General features: G+C 40.8%; 1 protein-coding gene and 1 long non-coding RNA gene across 6 annotated transcripts in view; one reads left to right on the top strand and one right to left on the bottom strand.

Moving 5' to 3' along the window:
- The window catches only part of LOC138842731 (uncharacterized), a 554,863-nt gene that overhangs the window by 70,931 nt on the left and 456,497 nt on the right, over positions 1–27,435 (top strand). The window lies entirely within an intron of this gene.
- LOC132597517 (kynurenine/alpha-aminoadipate aminotransferase, mitochondrial-like) lies at positions 265–27,275 on the bottom strand. 2 transcript variants are annotated; one of them, XM_060301351.1, is made up of 14 exons: positions 27,175–27,275; positions 26,601–26,710; positions 25,863–26,031; positions 24,772–24,904; positions 21,481–21,555; positions 17,814–18,023; positions 16,491–16,556; positions 15,167–15,249; positions 14,653–14,749; positions 9,790–9,851; positions 9,458–9,522; positions 7,778–7,884; positions 1,703–1,804; positions 265–775 (listed from the first exon to the last, which is right to left on the bottom strand). In XM_060301351.1, the coding sequence occupies exons 1-14, from the start codon at positions 27,180–27,182 to the stop codon at positions 734–736; spliced, it is 1,329 nt and encodes a 442-aa protein (XP_060157334.1). In that variant the 5' UTR covers positions 27,183–27,275; the 3' UTR covers positions 265–733. The 2 variants fall into 2 exon arrangements, 1 of the variants encoding a protein (XP_060157334.1); XR_009564437.1 differs by lacking the exon at positions 7,778–7,884.

The raw sequence follows: 27,435 nt of genomic DNA, 5'->3' as shown, positions 1-27,435 counted from the left end.
TTAATAATCAGATGGGGAAAATAAAGATCTTAAAGGTGAGAAAGAAAATCATTAAAAGTATATCCTAAGTACCTCAAAGGAGTCTAGTAGATTGAAATTACGTAACTGATAAGAATGCAATTTTGAAAGTTGTGTAGTTTCATAAAAATACAATGTAGTACCTTTTACTCAGTCCTTAATCTCTCCTCCTTACTTAGAATTAATAGGCAGACGTTTAGGTATGTTTAGATTCAGAATTTTATTTTAAATAGATTTCTGTGCCATAACATAATGTCTGTGATACTCTTACTAAAAATTATGTATAACGGTCAAATTCTAACAATTTTTGCAACAAGCTCTCATTACATTTTCTTCAAAATAGGAGAAGTTCACATTATATACTATTTTGAACATGATTGTTTGCTTACAAATAATTTACTGTAAAAATGTTATTTTCAAAGAAAATTTATGGGAAATGATAAAGCAACTACAAAAATCTTTACAATAAAATCCAGGATAAAAATATTTTTTTGCAGATTGAAAATTTATCAACATGTATATGTGGATTATAAATATATTTTGGCAATCTGATGCATTCAAGGGCACTTTAAAAGTTGTCTAGTTAAATTACTACAGATATGACGTATTTGGTGAAACCCAATCTGTAAGTCTGACACCAACAATCATTTCTTCCTGCTAAAACATAGAAATAATTTATCTGAAAACTGTGAGTGCTATGAAGAGTTCGATTTCTTCATAAAGATTCCTTTATAAGTTGGGCTAATCCCTGGAAGGCCTAAAAGCGAACAGAGAGAAGAATTAATAAAATTAGGATGCTGTTTAGGAAAAGTCTGTCATAACTTGAGAAATTTAAACAAAGAGTATCCATCTTAGGTTGAGATCAGACAGTGAAAAGTCAGGATTAACCTCAGTTTTATCTGGGTCAGAGGCTGTCATGTCCACTAATATACGTAGACAGAAGCACATCAGAGGCCCAGAAAATTTTTCAAATCCTTATTCCCTCAAGATCATCATTTTCTCTCAGAACTTGAATTATTTTTTTCATATACTCTCTCACCTGCACATGCCTTCTGTATAGTTTCAGTTGTCCAGCTCTATGCATATATAACTTATGAAAAGCATATTTAATGACATGAGAAAGGAAGTCAATCAAGAACACAGCCGGAGACAACCCATCTCCAAGGATAAGTATACACTCTTCTTACACTTCCTGGACTCTTCAGTTTATGGCTTTTCTGTGGGTTCCCGACACACAGTTCTTAGGAACTTGCTTCTTGGTTTCCTGTAATCCTGGTTAAAGCTGGACTTTGTGATTAAGCAATTACTTAACTCCAATCATTCATATTATTCTATTTGACCCTTCCTCAAGAGAGAGATGGATGGCTTCATGAATTTGTACTATGGCTCATGTTAATTCTATGAAGAAATGAAAGAGTTTCTCTTTTTAACGTGTTGATAATTTGCCAACACTGTTGAACAGGTCTGTCATGTATTCATGAAAGCAATAAAATTCAACTCCAATTTGGTCACATCATTTATCTATAGAAGCCTGGCAACTTCTCTGAATGGTAGTTTGTGACTTTCCAACCAATACCCATTTTGCAGAAACCCAAGAAGATATCAAATAATGTTGTAACTCACAGAATGAACACAAAAAATAAATGGATATCTACTTTTAGTCTAAAGAGAATATTGTACTCACCATGTCCATCTGCTCTGGAGAAGCTAAAGAGAAGGATGCTCTGAAGTAGGGGCAAGGAGCTGAACTATCAAGGTAGAAATGATATCCAGGAAGCATGAATATCTAAGAGAGTTTATGGAAAACAGGTGATGTACCATTAAAGAAAACGAAAAGAAAATATAGGTGAATCTAATCTCAGAGTGGAGGATGACTTTTAAACTTAAAAAGCAATGAAAGAAATCACAAGAGAAAAATCAATTTATATAAAATTACTGCATGTCGTACAATAAAACTAAAAGCATAGAAATCAGTGTTTACAATAAATACAGCAATTCTACTTCTTCTCCATATATTATAAAGAATGCACAGAAACAGAGGAAAAACTTTAAAATGGACAAGGACAGCTTATTCAATAAATAGAAATGGTAATAAACATGAATAAATGTTTAACATAACTAGAAAAGTAATATAAATCCAAACAATGAAATATCATTAAAAAATTTATTTTATTTCATTTTTTTAAGTTAAACTATAGCTGATTTACTATGTTGTGTTAGTTTTGGGTATACAGAATAGTGATTCAGTTATACATATGTGTATATGTATATGTATATCAATCTATCTATCTTTTCTTTTTCATATTCTTTTCCCTTATAGGTTATTATAAAATATTGAGTATAGTTCCCTGTGCTATACAGTAGGACCTTGTTGGTTATCTATGTTATACATAGTAGTGTATACATGTTAATCCCAAACTCCTAATATATCCCTTCTCCCCTTTCCCCTTTGGTAACCATAAGTTTGTTTTCTATGTCTGTGGGTCTATTTCCATTTTGTCAATAAGTTCATTTGTATAATTTTTTTAGATTCCACATATAGTGATATCATATGATATTTGTTTTTTTTCTGTCTGACTTCACTTTGTGTGATAATCTCTAGGTCTATCCATGTTGCTGCAAATGATATTATTTCATTCTTTGTTTATGGCTGAATAATATTCCATTGGATATATGTACCACATCTTCTTTATCTATTCATTTTTCGATGAACATTTAGGTTGCTTCCATGTCTTGGCTATTGTAAATAGTGCTGCAATGAAACATTGGGGTGCATGTATCTTTTTGAATTGCACCTTTCTCCATATATATATTCCCAGGATTGGGATCCCTGGATCATATGGTAACTCTATTTTTAGTTTCTTAATGAACCTCCATACTGGTTGCACCAATTAAAATTCCCACCAGTAGTGTACGAGGGTTCACTTTTCTCCACACCCTCTCCAGCATTTATTATTTGTAGACTTTTTGATGATGGGCATTCTGTCTGCTATGAGGTGATACCTCGTTGTAGTTTTGATTTGATTTTCTCTAATAATTAGCGATATTGAAAATCCTTTCATGCACCTGTTGACCATCTGTATGTCTTCTTTGGAGAAATGTCTTTTTAGGTCTTCTGCCCAATTTTGGATTGGGTTATTTGTGGTTTTTTTCTTTATATTGCACTGTATGAGCTGTTTCTATACTTTGGAAATTAATCCTTTGTCTGTCACATCATTTGCAAATATTTGTTCCCATTCCGTAGGTTGCCTTTTTGTTTTCTTTATGGTTTCATTTCCTGTGCAAAAGCTTTTAAGTTTAACTAGGTCCCATTTCTTTATTTTTGTTTTTATTTCCATTCTAGGAGACAGAGCAAAAATGATATTGCTATGATTTACGTCAAAGAGTGTTCTGACTGTTCTACTCTAAGAGTTTTATAATATCCAGTCTTATATTTAGGTCTGTAAACCATTTTGAGTTTATTGTTGTATATGATCTTTGAGAATGTTCTAATTTCATCCTTTGACATGTAGCTGTACTGTTTTCCTAGCATCCTTTATTGTAGAGACTGTCTTTTCTCCATGGTATATTCTTGCTCCTTTGTCATAGATTAATTGACCATAGGTGTGTGGGTTTATTTCTGGGCTCTCTATACTGTTCCATTGATCTATATTTCTGTTTTTGTGCCACTACAATACTGTTTGGATTACTGCAGCTTTGTAGTGTAGTCTGAAGTCAGGGAATGTGACTCCTCCAGCTCCATTCTTCTTTCTCAAGACTGCTTTGGCTGTTAGGGGACTTTCGTGTTTCCATACAAATTTTAAAATTATTTGTTCTAGTTCTGTGAAAAATGACCTTGGTAATTTGATAGGGATTGCACTGAACCTGTAATTGGCCTTGGATAGTAAAGTCATTTTGACAAAATTGATTCTTCCAATCCAAGAACATGGTGTATCTTTCCATCAGTTTGTGTTGTCTTCAGTTTCTTTCATCGGCATTTTATAGGTTTCCGATTACAGGTCTTTTGCCTTTTCAGGTAGGTTTATCCCTAGGTATTTTATTCTTTTAGATGTGATGGTAAATGGGATTTTTTCCTTAATTTCTCTTTCTGATCTTTTGTTGTTAGTATATAGAAATGCAACAAATTTCTGTGTATTTATTTTGTATCATTCAACTTTACTGAATTCATTGATGAGCTCTAGTAGTTTTCTGGTAGTATCTTTAGGATTTTCTATGTATAGCATCATCTGCAAACAGTGACAGTTTTACTTCTTCTTTTCCACTTTTGATTCCTTCTATTTCTTTTTCTTCTGTGATTGCTGTGTCTAGGTCTTCCAAAACTTTGTTGAATAAAAGTGGTGAGTGTGGGCATCCTTGTCTTGCTCCCAGTCTTAGAGGAAATACTTTCAGATTTTCGCTGTTGAGTACGATGTTAGCTGTGGGTTTTTCATATATAGCCATTATTATGTTAAGGTGTATTCCCTCTATACCCGCTCTCTGGAGAGTTTTTATCATAAATGGATGTTGAATTTTATCAAAAGCTTTTTTGTCTCTATTGAGATGATCATATGGTTTTTATTCTTCAATTTGTTAACGTGGTGTGTCACACAGATTGATTTGTGGATATTGAAAAAAACTGCAAAAAATACAAACATGTGGAGGCTAAACAATATGCTACTAAACAACCAATGAATCGTGGAAGAAATTAAAGAGAAAATCAAAAAATACCTAGAGAGAAATGAAAATGAAAACATGATGATCCAAAACCTATGGGATGCAGCAAAAGTAGTTCTAAGAGGGAAGTTTATAGTAATACAGTCATACCTTGGGAAACAAAAAATCTCAAATAAATAACCTAACCTTACACCTAAAGCAAATAGAGAAAGAAGAACAAACCAAACCCATAGTTAGTAGAAGGAAAGAAATCATAAAGATCAGAGCAGAAATAAATAGAGACTAAGAAGACAATAGAAAAGATCAATGAAACTAAAATGGAACTTGGGTCTCTGACTCACAGCAGGAGCAGAAGAGGTTATAGACCACGTCTTTGAAAACTGTGCATGAGTCAGAACTAAGCTGGGTTGTGTTAAGTCTTCGAGATTGTTGTCTAGTAAAATCATGACATTCAGAACTTTAAGAAACTGCTTGTTTTTTCATGGTGTAGATCTGGCCCCTGGTTGTTGAAGTTAGATGAACTGGGAATGAAATGATTTGGGGGCATTCTGGGGAGAAAATTTCAAGGCCGAAGATGAGTTTTTTTTTTTTTTGTCCTGATTAACAATGAAATGAAAACCATAATTTCTACCAATATTGTGGAACAGTTTAGGGATGTGCCAGAAGCAAGTTTCTGTAGAGAAGGAGGGGATGGTAATAATCTCCTGGCAAGATAACCAAAATTTGGGCTAAGGCAGCAGTGTTAGAGATTACTTAGAAAAGGTAAAGAAAGGTATGTGCAACAGGGTATATGGAATAAAAGAAAGGGACTGAAAAAAAATGACAATAAATATGAAGTCTGTATCCTTAGCTCCTAGTTCAGGGATACACACATCAAATGTTCTGGAGAATAATGGCATTGATAAGAAAGCAAAAAAAAAAAAAAAGTAATAAAATTGATTTATTGTACTAAAATGCACTTATATGAGTTAAGTCATTTAGGTATTTATTAAGCACTTTCTATGTGCTGTTATTAGCATTAAAACAATTAATAAAGCATGAGTCCTGCGGTCAAGTATGATGATTACAGGGAATGAGTGACTTTCCCAGGGGAGTGGATTGGCTCTTGGGTCCAGGCAGCCAGTTCCCAGTTCTGACCTCTAGACTGTCTCTTATGCTCTAGCACAGGAGTTTGCCAACAACAACACGATCTGTTCTTTGTACTCACTGCCTCAAGACAGAAGTGATACTAGAAACAGATCTTGGTGTTTACAAAAGAGTGACGAACATGATAAAGGAATTAATTAATGGAGAACGGTTGATTGATTTGCTAAATTGGGAAGCGACACAGAAGCATATTTAGACGTCTCAGCTTAATTAGTGCCTCTGAATGAAATCTAAGTAGACATGATTTAAGTACAAAAGGAGAAAAAAAACCTAGAAGAAATCCTTGCGGATTAATTTTAAGTGAAAAAAACAGGATATAAACTTTTCTGTGTAATTTTAATCATGTAACATAATTGCAGAGCATTATTTTAAAAAAACCCAGACTAAAAAATGGGCAGAAGACCTGAATAGATGTTTTTCCAGAGAAGAAATGCAGATGAACAACAGGTACATGAAAAGATGCTAAACATCACTAATCAACAGGGAAATGCAAATCAAAACAAAGAGATATCACCTCTTACCTGTAAGTATGGATATTAACAAAAAGAACACAAATAGCAAGTGTTGGCGAGGATGTGGAGAATAGGGAACCCTCCTCCGCTGTTGGTGGGAGTGCAAATTGGTGCAGCTATTGAAAACAATATTGAGGTTCCTAAAAATCTAAAAATAGAGCTACCATATGATGCAGCAATCCACTCCTGGGTATATATCCGGAAAAAAGAAAACACTAATTTGAACAGATACATGCACCCCAATATGCATTTCAGCATTATTTATAATAGCCAAGATATAGAAACAACCGAAGTGTCCATCAACAGATGAATGGATAAAGAAGATGTGATATGTGTGTACACACACACACACACACACACACACACAGACACACACACACAATGGAATACTACTCAGCCATAAAAAAGAATGAAGTCCTGCCATTTGTGACATGAATGGACTTGAGGGGTATTATGCCTCGTGAAATAAGTCAGAAAAAGAGAAATAACATGTTATCACATATATGCAAAATCTAAAAAAATAAAATGAATAAATACAACAAAAAGAAACAGGCTCACAGATAATACAGAACAAACTAGTTGTTACCAGTGGGAAGAGGGAAGGGAGGAAGGACAAAAGAAGCGTAGAGGATTAAGAGGTACAAACTATTATGTATAAAATAAAGAAGATACAGGATTTATTATATAGCACAGGAAATACAGCCAATATTTTATAATAACTTTAAATGGAGTCTAATCTTTAAAAATACTGAATCACTATGTTATATACCTGAAACTAATGTAATATTGTAAATCAACTATGCTTTAATAAAAAAATAATTTCATAGCCAAAATACTAGATGTATACAACCTCTTCAAGAAAATGTATCACAAGTGGTCATAAAATCTGGGTGGTAAAATTATGGGCTATTTAAAATTTTTTCATTATGCTTTACTGAAGTATAATGCTATCATGAGTATGCTTTACTTTCATAATCAGGAAAAAAATCCTTCTATTGTAAATACTAATGGCTTATATTTATCAAGCATTTACTATATGCCAGGTGTTAGTCTAAGTGCTTTATCCATATTGACTGCTTTCATCATAGCAACCCTAAGAGGGAGAGATTCTTATTATCTGCATTTTCCAGATGAAACTCAGGAAGGGCAGCTCATCCAGTGCCACATATCGGGGCAGGGCTGGAGCTGGGATTCACACCCAAGGACGTGGCTCCAGAGACTGTGCTCTTAGCCACTAAGCTAATCAGTAGCTGAGCTGAATGACTGTATTTCCCCTGGTTTAGACCAGGAGACTAATTCCATAACCCAAAATCTATTCTGTTCTTAGTAAGGAGTTCATGTATCTGATAGGCAAACATTATGCCTTGGGTTGGCGGGCAGTGATCAACATCTCTCGCCATTTTTATTATTACTTTAAAGAAAAAATATAGCTTTTCTTCCTGTTTTACCTCTTTCTTAAAGGCTTTCTCTTCAATCAGTTTTCTTACATCATGAAGGCCCTTAATTTTAATCCATAAAAACATTCCAGCAGTAGGAACATGCCATTCTGCCAAACCTACAAACAAAAGAACAGAAGAAATTTTCCCGAGACCATTTTTGATGATGTCAGCTATATCGCTGAAATGACAAATTGCAGTAACTGTAAACTAGTATTTCCAAAAAAGTTCCTTTGGTGATAGCATTTTTTAAAAATATAGTTTTAGGAGTCCTGAAAATTGGTGTTCTGAGTTTTATTTTAAAAAGTAAGGGGAGGGTTTGAAAGGGAGAGAGGGGACTCATGTATATTTCTGATTTTAGTGGGTCTCAGGGCAGTGCAGGAAATCCAGTGCCATGCCCGCCTCCCTTTCTTAGAACTGTCCCTAAGCCAAATGTGGCTCTTTCAATTTTAGAAGAGGATTCCTCCACCCTTTCTAGAGCCTTCTAGTGTTTCAGTAAATCCTATCGTTTACATAATCGTTCAGAAGTCCAATGAATTGAAGTTTTTATTGCAATGTAGTTAAGAAGTACTTAAAATTCAGGAATTCCTGGTGTATTTGTAGGCTTTATATTTCATTGAACATAAGGATAGAGAAACCAAGAAGGAACAAGAGTTATTTTGATTTTTACCTTTAAAAAAAAAAACCTTGATGTTGATTAAAACCTTTTTTTCAACTTCACCATAGGAAATGGTAGAATAGTACTCTTATCAAAAAGATAGTAATTGTGTTTTTACCACGACTACATAGGGAACAAGATATGAGGGAAATAAGTGAATACTTTGTATTTACTATTATTCCTACAAAAGGCACTTTTAGTGGTGTAATTAAAGCCGGGTAATTCATTTTACTTTCTTCCTTAATAGAAGGGTAAGCTGTGACAAAGCGAGAGAGAGGCATGGACATATATACACTACCAAACGTAAGGTAGATGGCTAGTGGGAAGCAGCCGCATAGCACAGGGAGATCAGCTCGGTGCTTTGTGACCGCCTGGAGGGGTGGGATAGGGAGGATGAGAGGGAGGGAGACACAAGAGGGAGGAGTTATGGGAACGTATGTATATGTATAACTGATTCACTTTGTTATAAAGCAGAAACTAACAAAAAAGTAATTTAAAAATTAAAAAAAACAAATAGTAAAAAAAACATCTAAAGCATTTTGAAATCAAATTAGCAATAGAAATACTACTGATTAATGAGGTTCATGATTAAAAGGCAAATCATCTGTAATGAGAAATCCACCTTAGACTGTACTTAGTTTGTACTATTGTACTGTTTTGTCTTTATAGAGTCTAGTTAGAAAAGGAATATGTTATGTCACAATTCCTCTTCTATTTGGAGCAAAATTTTGAAAACCTTTAGAGTACAGGTATTATTTAGCTTTAAGTAGATTATTGCTGGTGTTAGACTAATTGGTCGTTTTTCTTCAAACCACAGTTACTTTGCAGCAGTCAGTTATAGTAGAAACGCGTAGAATCGTGCCAGGGTTTGTGCTCTTACTTCTGAGATCATTCATAGGGTAACATTTTCTTGACAAGAATACTCCTGGACCCTGTTTCCTTCCCCAGGGTTATTAACAATACTCTGTGGTGTGTATCACTTACTCATATAGGGGCTACTGTTCATCCCAGGACAGGATGTAAGTTCCACTCACCACTTAACCACTTGTCTGCAGCTGCCAATAATGCATCCCTCTGCTTCCTATAGAAATCAGTAACCCTAGAAGAAGAAAACAATGAAAAGGATGTGTTTGCTACATTGATTGCAGACACTAAAAGGCTCTGGAGTCCATTCTGTAAGAATCTATTTTCTATCTTGATGAAAATGTTGAATTCTTGATGAGGGAATAGAGCATATTTATTTGACCTGTTGGGTGGTAAACTTTTTACCATTGTGGTTTTTCCATTATTTTGGAATAATTCAAAAATGAAAATTAATAGAGTGAAGTCCATTTCTATGTAAAGTATGGAACCTAAAATACAATACCTGTCTACATGAGCCAGGAAGCCCTCTTCTCCCCATTGGTACAGAAGCTGTGATACCAGGAGCTAAACGGGATGAGACAGTAATAAGGTCATCATTCATCCTCTGAAATGTGTTTTTTGCCCAAACGTAAAAGCAAACCACTCTTGATCATGTGCAAACCACCCTAAGAGGATGCTACAGGCTGTACCAAGCTTTGTAGAGCCAGCGATTTATAATAAGATTGATTATTAACAATGACAAGAATAATAGTAAAAATAACAAAGTATTTATGTGGTCCTTGCTATGTGCCGGAAACTGCTGTACCATATGAACGTATTTAAGCTAAGTTGATCTTCATAATACCCTTATTAGGCAGGTCATGATTTCTAATATACTGAGTAAGAGACTGAGGCATGAGACGAAGTTAACTTTCCTGAGGTCACTGCTCCTCAAAGAGCCTGGACTTAAGTCAGACTGTCCAGTCCGAGATCCACCCAATAACTGCCGCCCTGGATGGTCTCTAAATATAAAACACATACAGTCGCAGAGGGTTTCTACAGGCATGTGCTCCGTTCACCATGTTTCTGTTTGGCTGAAGGCTTCCCTAAGCTGTGTGGCTGACAGGGTCTTGGTGCTCCGTCCTGTTGTCAGGCCTGAGCCTCTGAGGTGGGAGAGTCAAGTTCAGGTCATTGGACCACCAGAGACTTCCTGGCTGCACGTAATATCAATTGGCAAGAGCTCTCTCAGAGATCTCTGTCTCAATGCTAAGACCCACCTCTACCCAATGGCCAGCAAGCTCTAGTGCTGGATGCCCCATGCCAAACAACTAGAAAGACAGGGGCACAACCCCTCCCATTAGCAGAGAGGCTGCCTAAAATCATACTAAGTTCAATCTCACCTCAAGAAACAAGAAAAATCTCAAGTAAACAAGAAGAAAAGAATAGCAAAGATCAATAAAACTAAAAGCTGGTTCTTTGAGAAGATAAACAAAATTGATAAACCATTAGCCAGACTTATCAAGGAGAAGAGGGAGAGGACTCAATAAAATTAGAAATGAAAAAGGAGAAGTTACAACAGACAGCGCAGAAATACAAGCATCCTAACAGACTACTACAAGCAACTCTATGCCAATAAAATGGACAAATTCTTAGAAAAGCACCACCTTCTGAGACTGAACCAGGAAGAAATAGAAAATATAAACAGACCAATCACAAGCACTGAAATTGAAACTGTGATTAAAAATCTTCCAACAGACAAAAGCCCAGGACCATATAGCTTCACAGGCGACTTCTTTCAAACATTTAGAGAAGAGCTAACACCTATCCTTCTCAAACTCTTCCAAAATATAGCAGAGGGAGGAACACTCCCAAACTCATTCTACGAGGCCACCATCACCCTGATACCAAAACAAGACAAGGATGTCACAAAGAAGGAAAACTAAAGATCAATATCACTGATGAACATAGATGCAAAAATCCTCAACAAAATACTAGCAAACAGAACCCAACAGCACATTAAAACGATCATACACCATGATCAAGTGGGGTTTATACCAGGAATGCAAGGATTCTTCAATATGTGCAAATCAATCAGTGTGAGAAATCATATTAACAAATTGAAGGAGAAAATCCATATGATCATCTCAATAGATGCAGAAAAAGCTTTTGACAAAATTCAACACCCATTTATGATAAAAACTCTCCAGAAAGTGGGCATAGAAGGAACCTACCTCAACATAATAAAGGCCGTATAGGACAAACCCACAGTAAACATCATTCTCAATGGTGAAAAACTGAAAGCATTTCCTCTAAGATCAGGAATAAGACAAGGATGTCCACTCTCACCACTATTATGCAACATAGTTTTGGAAGTTTTAGCCACAGCAATCAGAGAAGAAAAAGAAATAAAAGGAATCCAAATCGGAAAATAAGAAGTAAAGCTGTCACTGTTTGCAGATGACATGATACTATACATAGAGAATCCTAAAGATGCTACCAAAAAACTACCAGAGCTAATCAATGAATTTGGTAAAGTAGCAGGATAAAAAGTTAATGCACAGAAATCTCTTGCATTCCTATGCACTAATGATGAAAAATTTGAAAGAGAAATTAAAGAAACACTCCAATTTACACTCCTAGGAATAAACCAACCTAAGGGGACAAAAGACCTGTATGCAGAAAGCTATAAGACACTGATGAAAGAAATTAAAGATGATACAAACAGATGGAGAGATGTACCATGTTCTTGGATTGGAAGAATCAACATTGTGAAAGTGACTACACTACCCAAAGCAATCTACAGATTCAGTGCAATCCCTATCAAACTACCAATGGCATTTTTCACAGAACTAGAACAAAAAATTTCACAATGTGTATGGAAACACAAAGACCCCGAATAGCCAAAGCAACCTTGAGAACGAAAAACGGAGCTGGAGGAATCAGGGCTCCCTGACTTCAGACTCTACTACAAAGCTACAGTAATGAAGATAGTATGTTACTGGCACAAAAACAGAAATATAGATCAATGGACCAGGATAGAAAGCCCAGAGATAAACCTATGCACATATGACACCTTATCTTTGACAAAGGAGGCAAGAGTATACAATGGAGAAAAGACAGCCTCTTCAATAAGTGGTGCTGGGAAAACTGGACAGCTACATGTAAAAGAATGAAATTAGAACACTTGCTAACACCATACACAAAAATAAACTCAAAATGGATTAAAGACCTAAATGTAAGGCCAGACACTATAAAACTCTTAGAGAAAAACATAGGAAGAACACTGTTTGACATAAATCACAGCAAGATCCTTTTTGACCCACCTCCTAGAGGAATGGAAATAAAAACAAAGATAAACAAATGGGACCTAATGAAACTTAAAGCTTTTGCACAGCAAAGGAAATCATAAACAAGACAAAAAGACAACCCTCAGAATGGGAGAAAATATTGGCAAATGAAGCAACTGACAAAGGATTAATCTCCAAATATACAAGCAGCTAATGCAGCTCAATATCAAAAAAAACCCACAAACAACCCAATCCAAAAATGGGCAGAAGACCTGAATAGACATCTCTCCAAAGAAGGTATACAGATTGCCAACAAACACATGAAAGTATGTTCAACATCACTAATCATTAGAGAAATGCAAATCAAAAGTAAAATGAGGAATCACCTCATTTTACCAGTGAGAATGGCCATCATCAAAAAATCTCCAAACAATAAATGCTGGAGAGGGTGTGGAGAAAAGGGAACCCTCTTGCACTGTTGGTGGGAATGTAAATTGATACAGCCACTATGGAGAACAGTAGGGAGGTTCTTTAAAAAACTAAAAATAGAACTACCATATGACCCAGCAATCCCACTACTGGGCATATACCCTGAGAAAACCATAATTCAAAAAGACATGTACCACAATGTTCATTGCAGCTCTCTTTACAATAGCCAGGACATGGAAGCAACCTAAGTGTCCATCGACAGATGACTGGATAAAGAAGACGTGGCACATATATACAATGGAATATTACTCAGCCATGAAAAGAAATGAAATTGAGTTGTTTGTAGTGAGATGGATGGACCTAGCGTCTGTCATATAGACTGAAGTAAGTCAGAAAGAGAAAAAAAAATATCGTATGCTAACACATATATATGGAATCTAAAAAAAAAAAAAGGCTCTGAAGAACCTTGGGGCAAGACAGGAATAAAGATGGAGACATAGAGAATGGACATGAGGACGTGGGGAGGGGGAAGGGTAAGCTGGGACAAAGTGAGAGAGAGGCATGGACATATATACACCACCAAATGTAAAATAGATAGCTAATGGGAAGCAGCCGCATAGCACAGGGAGATCAGCTCGGTGCTTTGTGTCCACCTAGAGGGTGGGATAGGGAGGGTGGGAGGGACATATAAGAGGAAGGGGATATGGGGATATACGTATGCATATAGCTGATTCACTTTGCTATACAGCAGAAACTAATACAACATTGTAAAGCAAGTATACTCCAATAAAGATATAAAAAAAAAATTAGTTCCAGAAATTGAACAAATGTTATGATCAAAATAAAGAGATAAATTGACAAAAAAATAAACAACCCCCCCCATGTACAGTCGATACATGAAGTTATACAATATATTCAGAGATTTTCTATCCAAAATGGAAGTTCTAAATGTAAATGGATAGTGAAATTTGTTTGATAACAGATACAGAAAATATGGAAAAGTCCCCAACTTGATAAAACACGGGGACACGTGCACTTTGTGGAATGCATAATGTCAAAGAAATGTCCCTTCTACATAAACTACCCCTTTTGAGTTGTTAGGTAGCAGTCCTGTCCTTATGGTTGGTTCTCAAGATTGCCTTAGGGATGGCTCCAATCATTTCTCAAAGCTTGTGAAGAAATTTATACATTCGCCACAAATAATTTTACTGTATTTAATTAAAATACATTCCAGCCGCTGTCTGTAGGGAGCTTAGCACATGGGCAGTGAAGGGAGAGATCGGGCCACGATGTGGGTTTGGAACCCTTGCTCTCAGATTCCAGGACAGCGAAGCTAACGGTGTGTTACTTCACCAAAACGCTTCTGTCCTGTCGAGTCCAACACAGTTTTCATGGGATTCCTGGGCTAGATGCCAGGACACAGCTGAATAAGATCTCTGACCCTCAAGGAGTTTGGTCTACACTGTGAAACAGTACCAGGTCCATTCAAATCTCTTTTGGCTTTTAGAGCAAGCATCTGCTGTGCATGGTCTCCTAATTCAGTCCATGCGGAACTAGAGGTGCAATCAGTGATTTCTCTCCCTGTCATGTTCACTCAGTCTTATTTGCCAACATCTATTTTGTTTTATGATCTGATTCAAAAAAATTCCTATTTCCTAAGTTGTCCATACCTGGGCAAAAGTGCTGGGGTGCATCGTTGAAACTTGTATGTGTAAAACAATTCTCTCGATCAAGGGCTTTGGACCAGTTATAAACCCTATTCGCAACCTGCACAAAGAGAGAAAAGGCACAGTACCAACCCTGCATTAACAATTAATACCATGTTAGTGATTTCATGGGGAAGAAAGTTGTGACCTGGGGACAAATGGACCTAGACAGTTAACACAGTCTAATAAAACAACTTCTTATTTAAAATACACATTTAAATTAAATTGTACAGTTAAAATAGACCACGTATTTCTAAATGTGCTCTTTCGTATATGTAACCAAAAACCTGACCAGTCCCCCTACAGCTGTAAATTTAATGGCCAACTATCTTTGACCACTGGGGACAGGTTGGGAGAAAAGCCTGGTATTAATAGATGAAATCAAACGGGAATACAGGTATCTTAAATGAGAACTGTTTGCTGAGGTGCAGCCTCTGTCACCTTTAGCTGCAGCCTGCAGGCACAGCCAGGGCCTTACCCAGAGGACAGGACTTTGGAAAAAGAGTCAGCTCGGATGACACGCCCATCAACGTCCATGGAGAGAAAAGTCGGTGCCCAGGGCTTGAAATGGAAGAAAAATACTGTTGGTTTGGGAAGTCTGTTAGAGACCGTATCCCTACTTTGTGCAGAGACTGGGGAGGAATGGATTTGGAGAACAGTAGGACAAACATCCTTTTCCTTGTCTTCATCTCAGCCCTTTGAAATGGAGTAAAAACCAGAGATGCACGTTCTTCTATTCGTATCTGCCGATCTTCACGGCTTTTCTGCCAAATACACACACACGTCCTCGCACTTGCTCACGCTGCCACTCCCGTGAGTTTAGAGGAACCTCACACAGGACCTCCTCGTCCCAAGGCTTGAGATCCAGGATGTACAGATTTCGAGGAAGGATTCAAGAAAAACTAGTTTGGAAAAGACCAAAGCGAAGAGGGCCGTCAGCATTCAGGGCTGTTTAGGAAGAGATGCTGAGCCTTAGACCAACTAGAAACACAACAAAGGTGCAAGGGAAGACGAGCAGAGTAGTCGGTCTGCAATGCTGAAACTTCCATATTTACTTCAAACGTAAATGCCAACAAGAAAGGGGGCCATGGTCGTGTTGAAGGTGGGCGGCAGGCAGACATGGTATTCAGGCAAACTAGATAAAAAGCCAAGAGTTCTGTTTCTTCTCCGTAGATATAGAGTGGGGACTGAGTGCGTGTGTTTGTTCTGTGCAGCCCTGAGAGCAAATACAGTGTTGGATTTTGCGGAGTTGGGCATTGGGAGTCTGTACCACTACTGTTGTCTCCTAGGAAACCGTGCTCGTGGACAGTGGTGTACATATATAGTGGGAAAGGATCTAAAAGCCCATGATTCTGCAGGAAAGTCCCCGACCCTAAGCGACAGGGATGGCGAGCGGGCAGCATGATGCTAGGCACGCCCCTCCTCTGCCCACCACCGCCTCATGACCGAGCGCGGCCGTCCTTCTCCTTCCGCCTGGACACGCCTCCCAAGTCCTCCGCCCGTCAGCCACCCCCGAGAGACTGAGGTTGACACCCAAGGAGACACCCACTCCGTAACCCTGGCACGATGTCTAAGGAGCCACGACCTGGATTTGGAGTCCAGACGACCCTCACCCTTGACTTCACTCGACCCTCCACGTGCCTGGCACAGAGAGCCAGCCGCTATTCTAAAGGAAAGGAATTTCTGGAAAGAGCAGTAATACCAGAGATGAAAATGCTCGGCAGCCCGGCTAAACTCACATCAGCAGAGTAACTTACAGCCACTTGTCTACTGATTGTGGGCTGAGTTGACACTGCACTTACCTTGTTGAACTGCATAAAATAGTAAGGATCGTCTTCTATGATGAGAAAGTCGTATTTTCTTGCGAGCTAAAAAAGGTTAAAGGAGCATATTTATTTCTTCAGAGCGCTCGAAGATGAAAATCACTTGGAACCACAGTTCTTTGTACTCATTCATTCATTCATCCAAGAAGCTACTGAGGGCTCCGTGTCCTAGGAGGACAGGAGCCAGCCCTAAAAGCTCTGTCCTCAGGGAACTTACGATCTGGTGGGAAAGACAGAAGGAACGTGAGCCAGTGGATAGTGAACAGAGGGTCAGGAGGGAGGTTTTGAGGGCTGGGCAGAAGGTTAAAGAGGGTGGATGTCTGAGAGAGAGAGAGTGACATGGAAGCTCCAGGAGAGCTCAGGCCGGCAGGAAGGACCAGGCGTGCAGATGACAGGGCAGAAGATTTTAGACTGAGGGACCAGGAGCAAAGGCCCTGGGGGTGAGAAAATACTTGGCATGTTTAAGGGATAGACGTTTATAGAAGGCGTAGGTGTGTCAGGGACAGAAGGAAGGCTCTGTAGCTGCAACAAGAAGGATGTGAGAGACCTGAGAACCGAGGCCCAGGTCGCATAACTGTGCGTGGCAGGTGAAGGACTCTGATCTTGTTTTAAGTGCAGGGAAGCAGCTGGAGGAGGGGTTGTAGATCTACACTTGAGCAGGAAGGACGCCACGAGCCGGGGGCGGGAGCTGTGAGGAGGGGGGCAGTCACGGGGTCCGGGAGGGCGGGCGGGCGGCCAAGGAGACGGTGGGTTTGGATAACGTTGGTGGTGGGAGCCACGGGATGCATTGGAGGTGGGGGTGAGGGGAAGACAGAAGGAAGAGAGGGGAGGAAGAGGTGAGTTTAACACTACACCAACAGTAACGTCTCTTTCAACCAAAATATCAATTAAAGGGAAAGGAAACCCTCATAGCAAGAGCGTAATAGTTTCTTGAGTTTAAATTTATGGGGACCCTTTTATTAAAAATCATCTTCCTTGGGCTTCCCTGGTAGCGAATGGTTGAGAGTCCGCCTGCCGATGCAGGGGACACGGGTTCGTGTCCCGGTCCGGGAAGATCCCACATGCCACAGAGCGGCTGGGCCCGTGAGCCATGGCCGCTGGGCCTGCGCGTCCGGAGCCTGTGCTCCGCAACGGGAGAGGCCACAACAGTGAGAGGCCCGCGTACCGCAAAAAATAAAATAAAATAAAAAAATCATCTTCCTTGAGAGCAAGAGGCTAATCAGAGAAGGAACTTGAGAGCACTCTTCTAAAGGGTCAGAAAGAAACAAGAACACAGCCACATAGCACAATCTTTGAAAATACCTCATAAATTTCCTTCTTGCGGTTAGTTGTTAATGAGTTCCCGGCAGGGTTGTTGCCATTTGGGACAGTATAAAGAAATTTGGGGGTGTTTTTCTCGGGGTTCTTTGAATCTTCTGGTTTCCATTTGGAAAGTATTTCTCTGAGGGAGTCTGGAATAATCCCGTGCTCATCACTGGAAACGTTAATAATGTTGCAGCCCAGTGGTTGCACCTGTGGAGGACAGGAGAAAAGAAAACCCAAGACTCAGACATGATACCAAATATCATAGTCACTGGTTCTTACAGTAACGAAAATGTTACCATTTATACCCTTAAACACAAACCTGCACTCAGCCCTACACCCAAGGGCTGAGGTGGTATTTTCTGATTCCACTGTTGCCCTGGTTAAGCTTCCATTATGGTTCAAAAATATTCCCTGTCAATTCCTAGAGGAAGGGTAGACATCCCTGCTCATATATGTCAGGCTTGGCCAGGGGTCTGGCTTTGGTCAATAAATTGCGTGCAGAAGTGATGGGTGTTCCTTCCAAGCAGAAGCTTTAAATCCCAGCTTGGGTCTCTCGTTCCCTGTTCCCTCTGCTCTAAGACTGGCAGCGGTCCAGATGAGGCTGCTTCTGTCACTCTGGGGCCTGGGATGAAGATGGCATGGCACAGAGCTTGGTGGCCTGACCGTGGACACGGCGTGTGAGAGAAAGACAGGACTTTGCAGCCATAGGCCAGCGAGATAAGGGGTCAGCTATTCCACAGCATAACCCAGCCTCTTCTGACTGTATCATCTTTATAATTATGGTTGGGACTGCTTCATAAAATAGGAGTTTATTAAGGAATTTTTTTACAAAGTAAATTTATCACATACAGCATCTGTGATGCTAATACATAAAATAGTTATAAGCAGAGGTGATATTCAAAATATTGGACAGGTGGTGTAGCACGGGCACTTCAGGTGCATTCTGTGGGCCCCATGCCAGGTCAGCATTAGCTCTGTACCATGGGGGGTTCAGGGTGGTCTTAGGAGAGGAGCCAGGGAGCATAGTGGCAGTGGCTCATCAAGGCATGTGGAAGTGTTTCAATACTGTACCAATTGCAGAGGCTGAAGTTGAAAGTAGTGGCCTTGCTTATAGACATAGTTTTATAAAAGTCTTGTGTTTTTATGTTTTATGTTCATAAAGAAAAAATTGGGACTTATTAACAACAAGCAAAGGAAACCATCAACAAAATGAAAAGACAACCTACAGACTGGGAGAAAATGTTTGCCAACAGTGCAACTGACAAGTGATTAATTTCCAAAGTATACAAACAGCTCATACAGCTCAATATCAAAAAACAAAAAAAAAACAACCCCATCAAAAAATGGACAGAAGACTGAAGTAGACATTTCTCCAAAGAAGACATACAGATGGCCAACAGGCACATGACAAGATGTTCAACATCCCTAATTATTAGAGAAATGCAAATGAAAACTACAATGAGGTACCACCTCAAATGAGTCAGAATGCCCATCATCAGAAAGTCTACAAATAATAAATGCTGGAGAGGGTGTGGAGGAAAGGGCCTCTGACATTGTTGGTGGGAATGTAAATTGGTGTAGCCACTATGGAGAACAGACAGTATGGAGGTTCTTAAAAGACCAGAAGTGGAGTTACCATATGATTCAGTGATCCCACTCCTGGGCATATATATGGAGAAAAGTATAATTCAAAAAGATACATGCACCCTAATGTTCATAGCAGCACTACTGACAATAGTTAAGACATGGAAGCAACTTAAAATGTCCATCAACAGATGAATGGATAAAGAAAATATGGTCCATATATACAATGGAATATTACTCAGACATAAAAAAGAATGAAATAATGCCATTTGCAGCAACATGGATGGACCTAGAGATTATCATACTAAGTGAGGTAACTCAGACAAAGACAAACATCATATGATAGCACTTATATGTGGAGTCTAAGACAAGGATACAAATGAACTTATTTACAAAACAAACAAACTCACAGACATAGAAAACAAACTTACGGTTACTAAAGGGGAAAGGTGGGGAGGGATAAATTAGGAGTTTGGGATTAACATGTACACACTACAATATATAAAATAAATAAACAGCACGTTCCTACTGTATAGCACAGGGAAGTGTATACTCAATATCCTGTAATAACCTATCATGGAAAAGAATGTGAAAAAGAACAGATATATATATATATCTGAATCACTTTGCTGTATACCTGAAACTAACATGACATTGTAAGTAAACTATATTTCAATAAAAATTAAGAAAAAAAAACCCAATAATTGAGTGAAGTTCTCAGAAAAAAATTTTTCAAAGAATATGCAAACACTCATATTAGTCATCAAACGTAGACTTATGCACTAAGTGAGAATAATCCAGACCCTACTTGTGGCAAATTTAAAAGGCCTTAGACTTTAAAAACACATGTACATGAATAAAGCAAGTTCATCTTGGGCCACGAGATAAACACCCAAGACCGTCGGCGTATTCCCTCACAGCGTGGCACTGGTTTCTGTTTGGGCATGTGAAAACGTGTGTTAATCGTGCTATTTACATAGATACAAGTTTCACATTTACAGGCATTGCATAATCTTACATCTTTGGAGTTCAGGAAAATAATGCATAATTAGTATCCAATGATTAAGGCCATTATTTTACTTTAGTTTTTAAAATTGTGGTAAAATATATATAACAAAAAAATCTGCCATTTTAACGTGTGGGATTCAGTGGCATTAATTACGTTCATAATGTGTGCATCTCTCACTATCAATTTCCAAAACCTTTTCATCACTCTAAACAGAAACCCTGTAGTCATTAAGCAACAACTCCCCATTTCCCCCTCCCCCAGGCCCTGGTAACCTCTCATCAACTTCCTGTCTCTATGAATTTGCCTATTTTTGGTATTTAGTACAAGTGGAATCATACAATATTTGTCCTTTTGTGTCTGGCTTCTTTCTTTGAGCCCCTGCAGTGATGGGCAGTGCTTTACTCCTCAGAGAGCTGGGAAGGCTGATGGTTAGACAGTTGTTACATTGAGTTGAAATTGTTTCCTGTAGTTTCTACCCTTTGGTTCAAGTTCTATGAACCTGAGGACACGCACAGACAAACCTAACTCCTCTGTCACATGGCTAGCTTTAATGTACCTGAGGACAATTCTCATGCCCCTGTGGAGTCTTGTCTCTCTGCGGAAAAGAGCATAGTTCCTAAAACAATTCAACCTATGGTATTATTTCCATTTCTTTGTTCACTTTGGTCGCTTTTCTCCGACTGTGCTCCAGCCTGTATTCACATCGACCCAAAAGTATTGTGCCCCCAACAGTGGTGTGTTCTGACCAGGGCACAGCAGAGCAGGCATGTGGTCATATAGATGGTAGTGAAAAAATGTCTTTGTAAATTAAGTCACATTTCAGGTGGAATGTTAACAAATCTGGACATGATTTTGCACAACCCAATTTTAGCACCTCTGCATTTAGACCTTGTAAGGAGAAATGTATAAAGCAGAGGGTACATTTCACATATTCTGCATATATTAATGATTCTCCTGTTTAAGAAGAAAGATGCTATTTTATGTTTCAGTGGGCAGAGAATTCTCAAGGTGCAGTGGTTTCTTATTTGTTAGAAGAAAAGAGAGTTGCCTTTTGTAGACATGTGTACTCACAGCATGAATTGTTCCTGAATAAATAGGTTCATTTACGAGGATATTATCTCCAGGATTAACGATCATCTCAAATACCTAACAAAAGAAGCATAGGTTAACTTCATTAGTCTGGTTTCCATTCTTAGAAAACACCTCCCCCCGCCTTTTTTTGTTTTAGTTTGGGCTCACTAGGATTCTAGAGGAGTTGGCAAGTTTCCTGTAAATGCCAGATGGGACGTATGTTGTGAGCCCTGGTGTCTCCATTGCAACTACTCATCTCTGCCTCTATGGTGAGAAAGCTGTAGACAATACGTCAGCCGACGGTGTGGCTGAGTTCCAATAAAACTCTATTTACAGAATCAGACAAGGGCTGGCTTGGCTCTCAAGCCACAGTTTGCAAACCTCCGTTCTGGGTTTAAAAAATATATATATATACACATAACTGGTTTGGCTCCTAAAATTCATGTATTCCTTCTTTGAATAATTTAAAAATCTTTGCTATAAGCCAGGACCTATGGAGACAAACTGATGAGTATAGTGGGATGGTTTTTATCCTCGTGGAGGTGCTAGTTCATTGAAAGCTAGATTCTAATCAAATAACTACTCAGATAAATGCATATGTAAAATCGGTGATACGCGCTATTACGTATAGATGCCAAGGCTCTACGTGCTCATTGTAGGAGGACTTGGGCACTCAGGGAACTTAGAGCATTCAGGGAGGGCTTCCCTGAGGAAGTGACGAGTAGGAGGAGGGGTGACAATACGTACACAATTTGAGAAACTGAAAGAATCCTGTGGCTTGAGGTGGAGTGTGAAGAGGAGAGTGGAAGGACTCAGAGGGAAGTGGGCAGAGAGCATCCCAGGGAGGCCTTTGGGCCAAGTGAGCCCAGGGAGAATTTTAAGTAGAGGGCGGGACCGGGGAGTCAGGTGACCAGACAGGCATTTGAGAAAGTCATTCTGGCTGCAACTCAAAGTATCAAAAAGGAATGAGAGTACAGGTGGAGTCTGGGAAGTTTTCAGGCTCATTTGGGAGGTATTTGCTGCAGTCCTTGGGAAAGGTAAGGGTGGTCTGGATGGGTTGATGATGGTGGGGCTGGAGAGAACTGAGCGGCATTTAGGAAATCAGAACAGCAGACCTAACTGTGGACTGAGGGGGCGCGAGGAAGGAGAGGTGTCAGGAGGGACCCCTGGATTTCTGGCTGTGCAGGTGGGGAGGTGGGGGGAGGAGTGCCACTGACTGAAAAACACCTCCGACGCTGTCTGTTCTGAGGGAGAAGCAGATGAGTGTGTTTTGGTGTGAGGTGCCTTTGAAACAGCCTGGGATGGATCAGGTGGATTGGTGGACGCGTGGATGTGCAGGGAGCCTGGAGTTAATGGCATGGACGTGATCGCCGAGATGTGATGCCCAGGGAAGGGGTGTGTGTGTGAAGGGGAAAGAGGTTTGGGGGCCCAGCCTCATGGGGCTCCCATACATAAGGGACACTGCAAGTGGGGCAGGGCAAGGAGGAAGGGGAGCATTCCAGAAAGGAGGGGGGCTCAGCAAGGGTAAAGGAGACTCAGAGGTCAGGGAGGACAAGGCCCACAGTCTCGGGGGATCTTGAGGACAGTATGATGCCTTGTGACATCAGTAGAGCCACACAAGAGATTTTTCCAGCCTAAGTCAGAGGGGTCCATTCTGACTAAATCTTACATGAGTCAGAGAATAATCCTTTCCCAGCCTGTGACATCTCACAGTCCCCAGGTCAAGCCTCTCCTCCCTATATCATTTTAACAAACTAGAGCTCTTGACACACAGCACGGCCATTATCCATTGAGACAGAAGATGTGACATCTTTTTCCAATTTGGACTAGGATGTTCGATTTACTTTTCCTTATGGGCTTTTGGCCTTTTATGACAACCAGTATCTTCCTCTGACAAGTTCATTGGTTCAGGATTTACAGGACATCCTAGGACCAAACAGATCACTGAGGTGGCTTGTGTATCATCTGTGGATCAGATGAAAACCTCATCACATTCATTTCCCATGTCAATTAGGGGACATGAGAAAGTCAAATATCCTAAATGAGGAGGGAGGGCTGTTTATTATCTGAGACACGGACACCTAAAATAATATCCATCCTGGGGAACAAAGTGGGAGAAATAGTAAACCGGATTCCCAGGAGGCCTCTGGAACAAGCATGGCTATAAGCCAGTGAGTTACTGATGCATTTGGCCATCTATGCTCTCTTCCTCTTTGATATGACTGATGTTGCAAGAGACAAAGAAGAAACTTTCTTGTGCATCTTTCTGGAAAAAAAAAAAAAGGCACCTAAGCAAAGAAATTCACTGAAGTCCTTTTTTTCCCTACTTGTCTGGGGCATCACAAATATTTCTCTTCAACAATAAAACTGAAACAGCAGCTAATCCTTTTGTTTTTCCTAATTAAGTCCAAAAAGAAGGAGGAAAATTATAGTCTTATTACTTTAATACATTATTATGTAATAATAATTTAATGAAAATTCATGAAAACTAACCAGCTTTCACATTTACATAAAAAAGAAGAGCAAGAAAGCTACTCTGCTTTGAGATAAACAAGAGTCATACTTTCATCTAGGTGTGAGGACTGAATGTAGAGCCTCCTTATCCAGGACTAATTATTCATGAAAAAGAAAAGAAACAAATAGATGAAGCTGAGAACCATATATGCAGTCTCTTTATTGGGGGACCCCCCAGTGATGGTTACCTCTGTGGAGTTCCTGGAACCCAGGAGAGAGGCAGAGAGAGAGAGAGAGGGAAAGAGAGAGAGAAAGTAACCCAGAGGAGAAGTCAGGCACAGACACAGACATATACGTAGACCTGGAGAAGCACAGCCAAGAGGGAGTCAGGGCACAACGGGCAGCCGGCACAGACGATGACACCAGCAGACACACAAAGGAATGACGTTTCATCTCAGGAGTATCAGGATACACCCTCAAAGAATTTAAAAGTCATGTGTTGAAATGTCATAACCACAAACATAACTGAAATGTAGCCTGAATCTCCGAGCTAGATGAAAGTAAGCAGTGCTCACTAAGCTGCAGGTAGGGGTTGAGTTCTTCCTGAATGGGAATCTTGTCCTAATGACTCAGAGCTCCGGGTCATTGATGGTGGGATCTCTGTTTAAGAGAAATCAGGTTGGTGAATGTCTTTAAGTTCCACTTATGATTCTAGGTGAAGCCAAGGAAGCCTTCATAACCCACAGAACATGATGCTCTGTGGCTAAGGGAGAGATGGCCGTATGGGTGAACGTAGTATTTGATTCTTCCCGCGGGTGCCCTTCCTTCCAGTCTTACCTTACAGAGACCTTCTTGGCTGCCACAGGTGACACACATGTCCATTTGTCCTTGGCTGGGTGGATAATGGATGGTGGGAGGATTATGCAATTTTACTTGTAACCGTTTTAGCCAGGATAACAGCTCTGGGAGTCTAAAGCATAAAATGCACGTAAAAATTGACAGTAGTGAAAGTCATGATAATAGTAGACAGGAACTAGATGGTGGCTTTATAGCAGGCACTGTAAAGGTCCTCAAATGCTTTTTGCCAATATTAATATCTTTACTTAAAAGACAAGGCAACAGACTTAGAGATTAAGAAATCCACATAAGTTAATCAGTTGGTGATTAAAAGAGCTTTCTCATTCCAAAGCCTGTACTTTTTCTTTTACATTAGAGCTCTCACTGCGTAATTCATTTTTTGTTTCCCTTAGGGAGATTTCTGTAGGATACCTAGAAGTGCAGGTTCAGTAAGTTCTTTGCATCATGGAAAGAAATGCTTCTGTATACATTATATACAATACAATTTTTATGCACTCAACATGCATTATTCTTCAATCACAGAGCAAACAGGCTTTAATAAAGTATAATTCATAGACACTCTGCAAGTTACCCTTTATCACTGGAAGAAGACCAGCTGAGGAAAGCCTTAGAATATGTGTTCCAGTTGCCTTTATGAAATTAAACACATCTGAACTGAGGGCAACACACTTACGTAGCTGCCTGTTTAGAAAGGGAACATAATCATTAAAAAAATTCCCCAGGACCTAAACTGGCTGCTTCCTGGGTCATCCTTTTCCTCCTTTCTCCTACCCTGCTTCTTCACCAAGCTATATTCTCTCTCTCTCTTTTATTCCAGTCTCAGCTCAAATGGTACCTACTTTCAAAAGCCTTCTTTCCCTCTCCTAGTCGTGTAAGGTTGAGAAGCAGTCCCTGGCATCTTAGGCATTCAGTATCATTGCTGCAATTATTTTTTCTTCTAAAACTCTTCCCCAAACCTTCCTCACTGCTGAATACCCAGTTAAAAAACGCACACGTCACTCTATCAGCGAGCTGTAGAATATTGCTCATGAAAATGAACCAACAAGGTTACATTATCTACTGATCAGTACCCAGCACTCTGAGAATACTGCAGTGCTCTCTTCATTATGTTTTCATCAAATTGGATGGTCTCTCCGTTGTCTGTGGTGATAACCGCAGTCTTGAAAGGGAACGTGTTGGGGTTTGGTGCTCCAGTCGCCAGGGAGAGGACAGATTTCGATGACTTGCCCAATATCTCAGCTACAACAAATAAGGAGGAGAAGAAGAAACACTTTCAGTGAAGACTTTCCTAAACAGAGATGGTTCAGCATGCTGCATTAAAGTCAGTAAAACTTTAAAGTGTAACGATTTCTAGTGATAGAATGCTAGTCCGAAAGAAACACAGAAGATGCCTTTTTTTGTGGGCCGACCTCACCGGTGGAGGAACTGAGGAATAGACACGTGCATCTAAGAAGGCGGAGTGATCAGGCAGACAAGCCAAGGGTCACAGCAACAGAAGGCGGGCTTCCACTCGGCCCGTCCGTGCCCGGCTCCGCGCGCACCCCTCTCTCTCCGGCGAACCCGCCCTCCCCACTCCGCACGCGCCCGCACGCTGAGCCGAACCCCGAATCCTGTGCCCGGAAGAGCCCTCTGGAGCCTAAGCAGGACGTGTCCACAGCGGCCTGCCCTCTCTCTACTGCTGATGGCCCACACTCGTGCCCGTTCCAGCGCGCCTTCTGTGCCAGGTCTGCGCAGAGCTGGGCTCAGGCCGCCCGGAGCAGCTCTGCGGGGACCGCCCCCTCCAGTGGGAGAGCAGGGCCCGCACTCACTCATGACTCGAATGGCAGAAGGCTTTCTGGCCGCGCTCACAGCCGTGATGAACCGTGTGTAATTCATTCTCGGATTCCAAGCGGCAAGCCCCGCCTTAGGTGGTTGAAGCCTGGGAAAACCAAGGATCCGCGTCAATCCTGCCCCCTAATCCCTGCCCTGGAAAGGCCACCTCTGCTGTCCCCCGCGTGTGGTCTGGCGCGCGGAGCCAGGAGAGGCCGCCGAAGGCCCGGCTGGTGGCCGCGCGAGAGCCTGGGTAGGATCCGGCCTGGCGCGTAGCAGGACTGGCAAAGTCCACTGGCAGGTTAGGATGCGTGCCCCTCCCGCCCTGCGCGACGCGGCCTATGGCCACCGGCCTCCCCTCCGGCGGGTTTCCAGCCCTGTGACCACGCCTCCAAGGCCTTTCAGCACACCCACTGGCCTCGGCCCTCCTGGCCGATCCCCACCCCCGGCCTGGCATCCAGCGCGTCCCCGCCCCCAGCAGCGCCTCACGGCGCGCCCCGCCCTCCACGCCTGCAGACTGGTCTCCGCCCCAGGCCTCGGTTCCGCCTGGAGACCTGGCCACGAGCCTCCAACCTGGCCATCCGTCTTGGCACAGGAGGTGCGGGGAGGCTGGCCGCCTGCCTGAACCAGGGCCTGAGGCAATTCAAAACCCGGTCTGACTCCTGACCCTGCAGCTGGAGTCGCCGCAGGAAAGCGTCGGGTTGGCCGGGGCGCCGGCGGGGATCTCCCTGAGGAGCTGGTGGAGGCGCCTGAGTCCTCTGTGCCCAGGTCCTCGAGGGCCAGCCGCACGGCCTGGGTGCCTGAGCAACAGGGCGCAAAACTCTCCTCTCAGAA

Source organism: Globicephala melas, chromosome 6, assembly GCF_963455315.2.
Source record: "Globicephala melas chromosome 6, mGloMel1.2, whole genome shotgun sequence".
Classification (NCBI taxonomy): Eukaryota; Metazoa; Chordata; class Mammalia; order Artiodactyla; family Delphinidae; genus Globicephala; species Globicephala melas.
The sequence above is the reverse complement of the archived record's forward strand: the minus strand, read 5'-3'. Positions and strand labels throughout refer to the sequence as shown.

Excerpts from the sequence above, each read along its gene's own strand:
- LOC132597517 (XM_060301351.1), bottom strand. Across the intron at positions 24,905-25,862 it reads CAGTATTCTCAGAGTGCTGG|ACTCCCAGAGCTGTTATCCT; the intron begins GTACTGATCAGT and ends TTTATGCTTTAG. Across the intron at positions 14,750-15,166 it reads TCCAAAGTCCTGTCCTCTGG|GTTGCGAATAGGGTTTATAA; the intron begins GTAAGGCCCTGG and ends CTCTTTGTGCAG.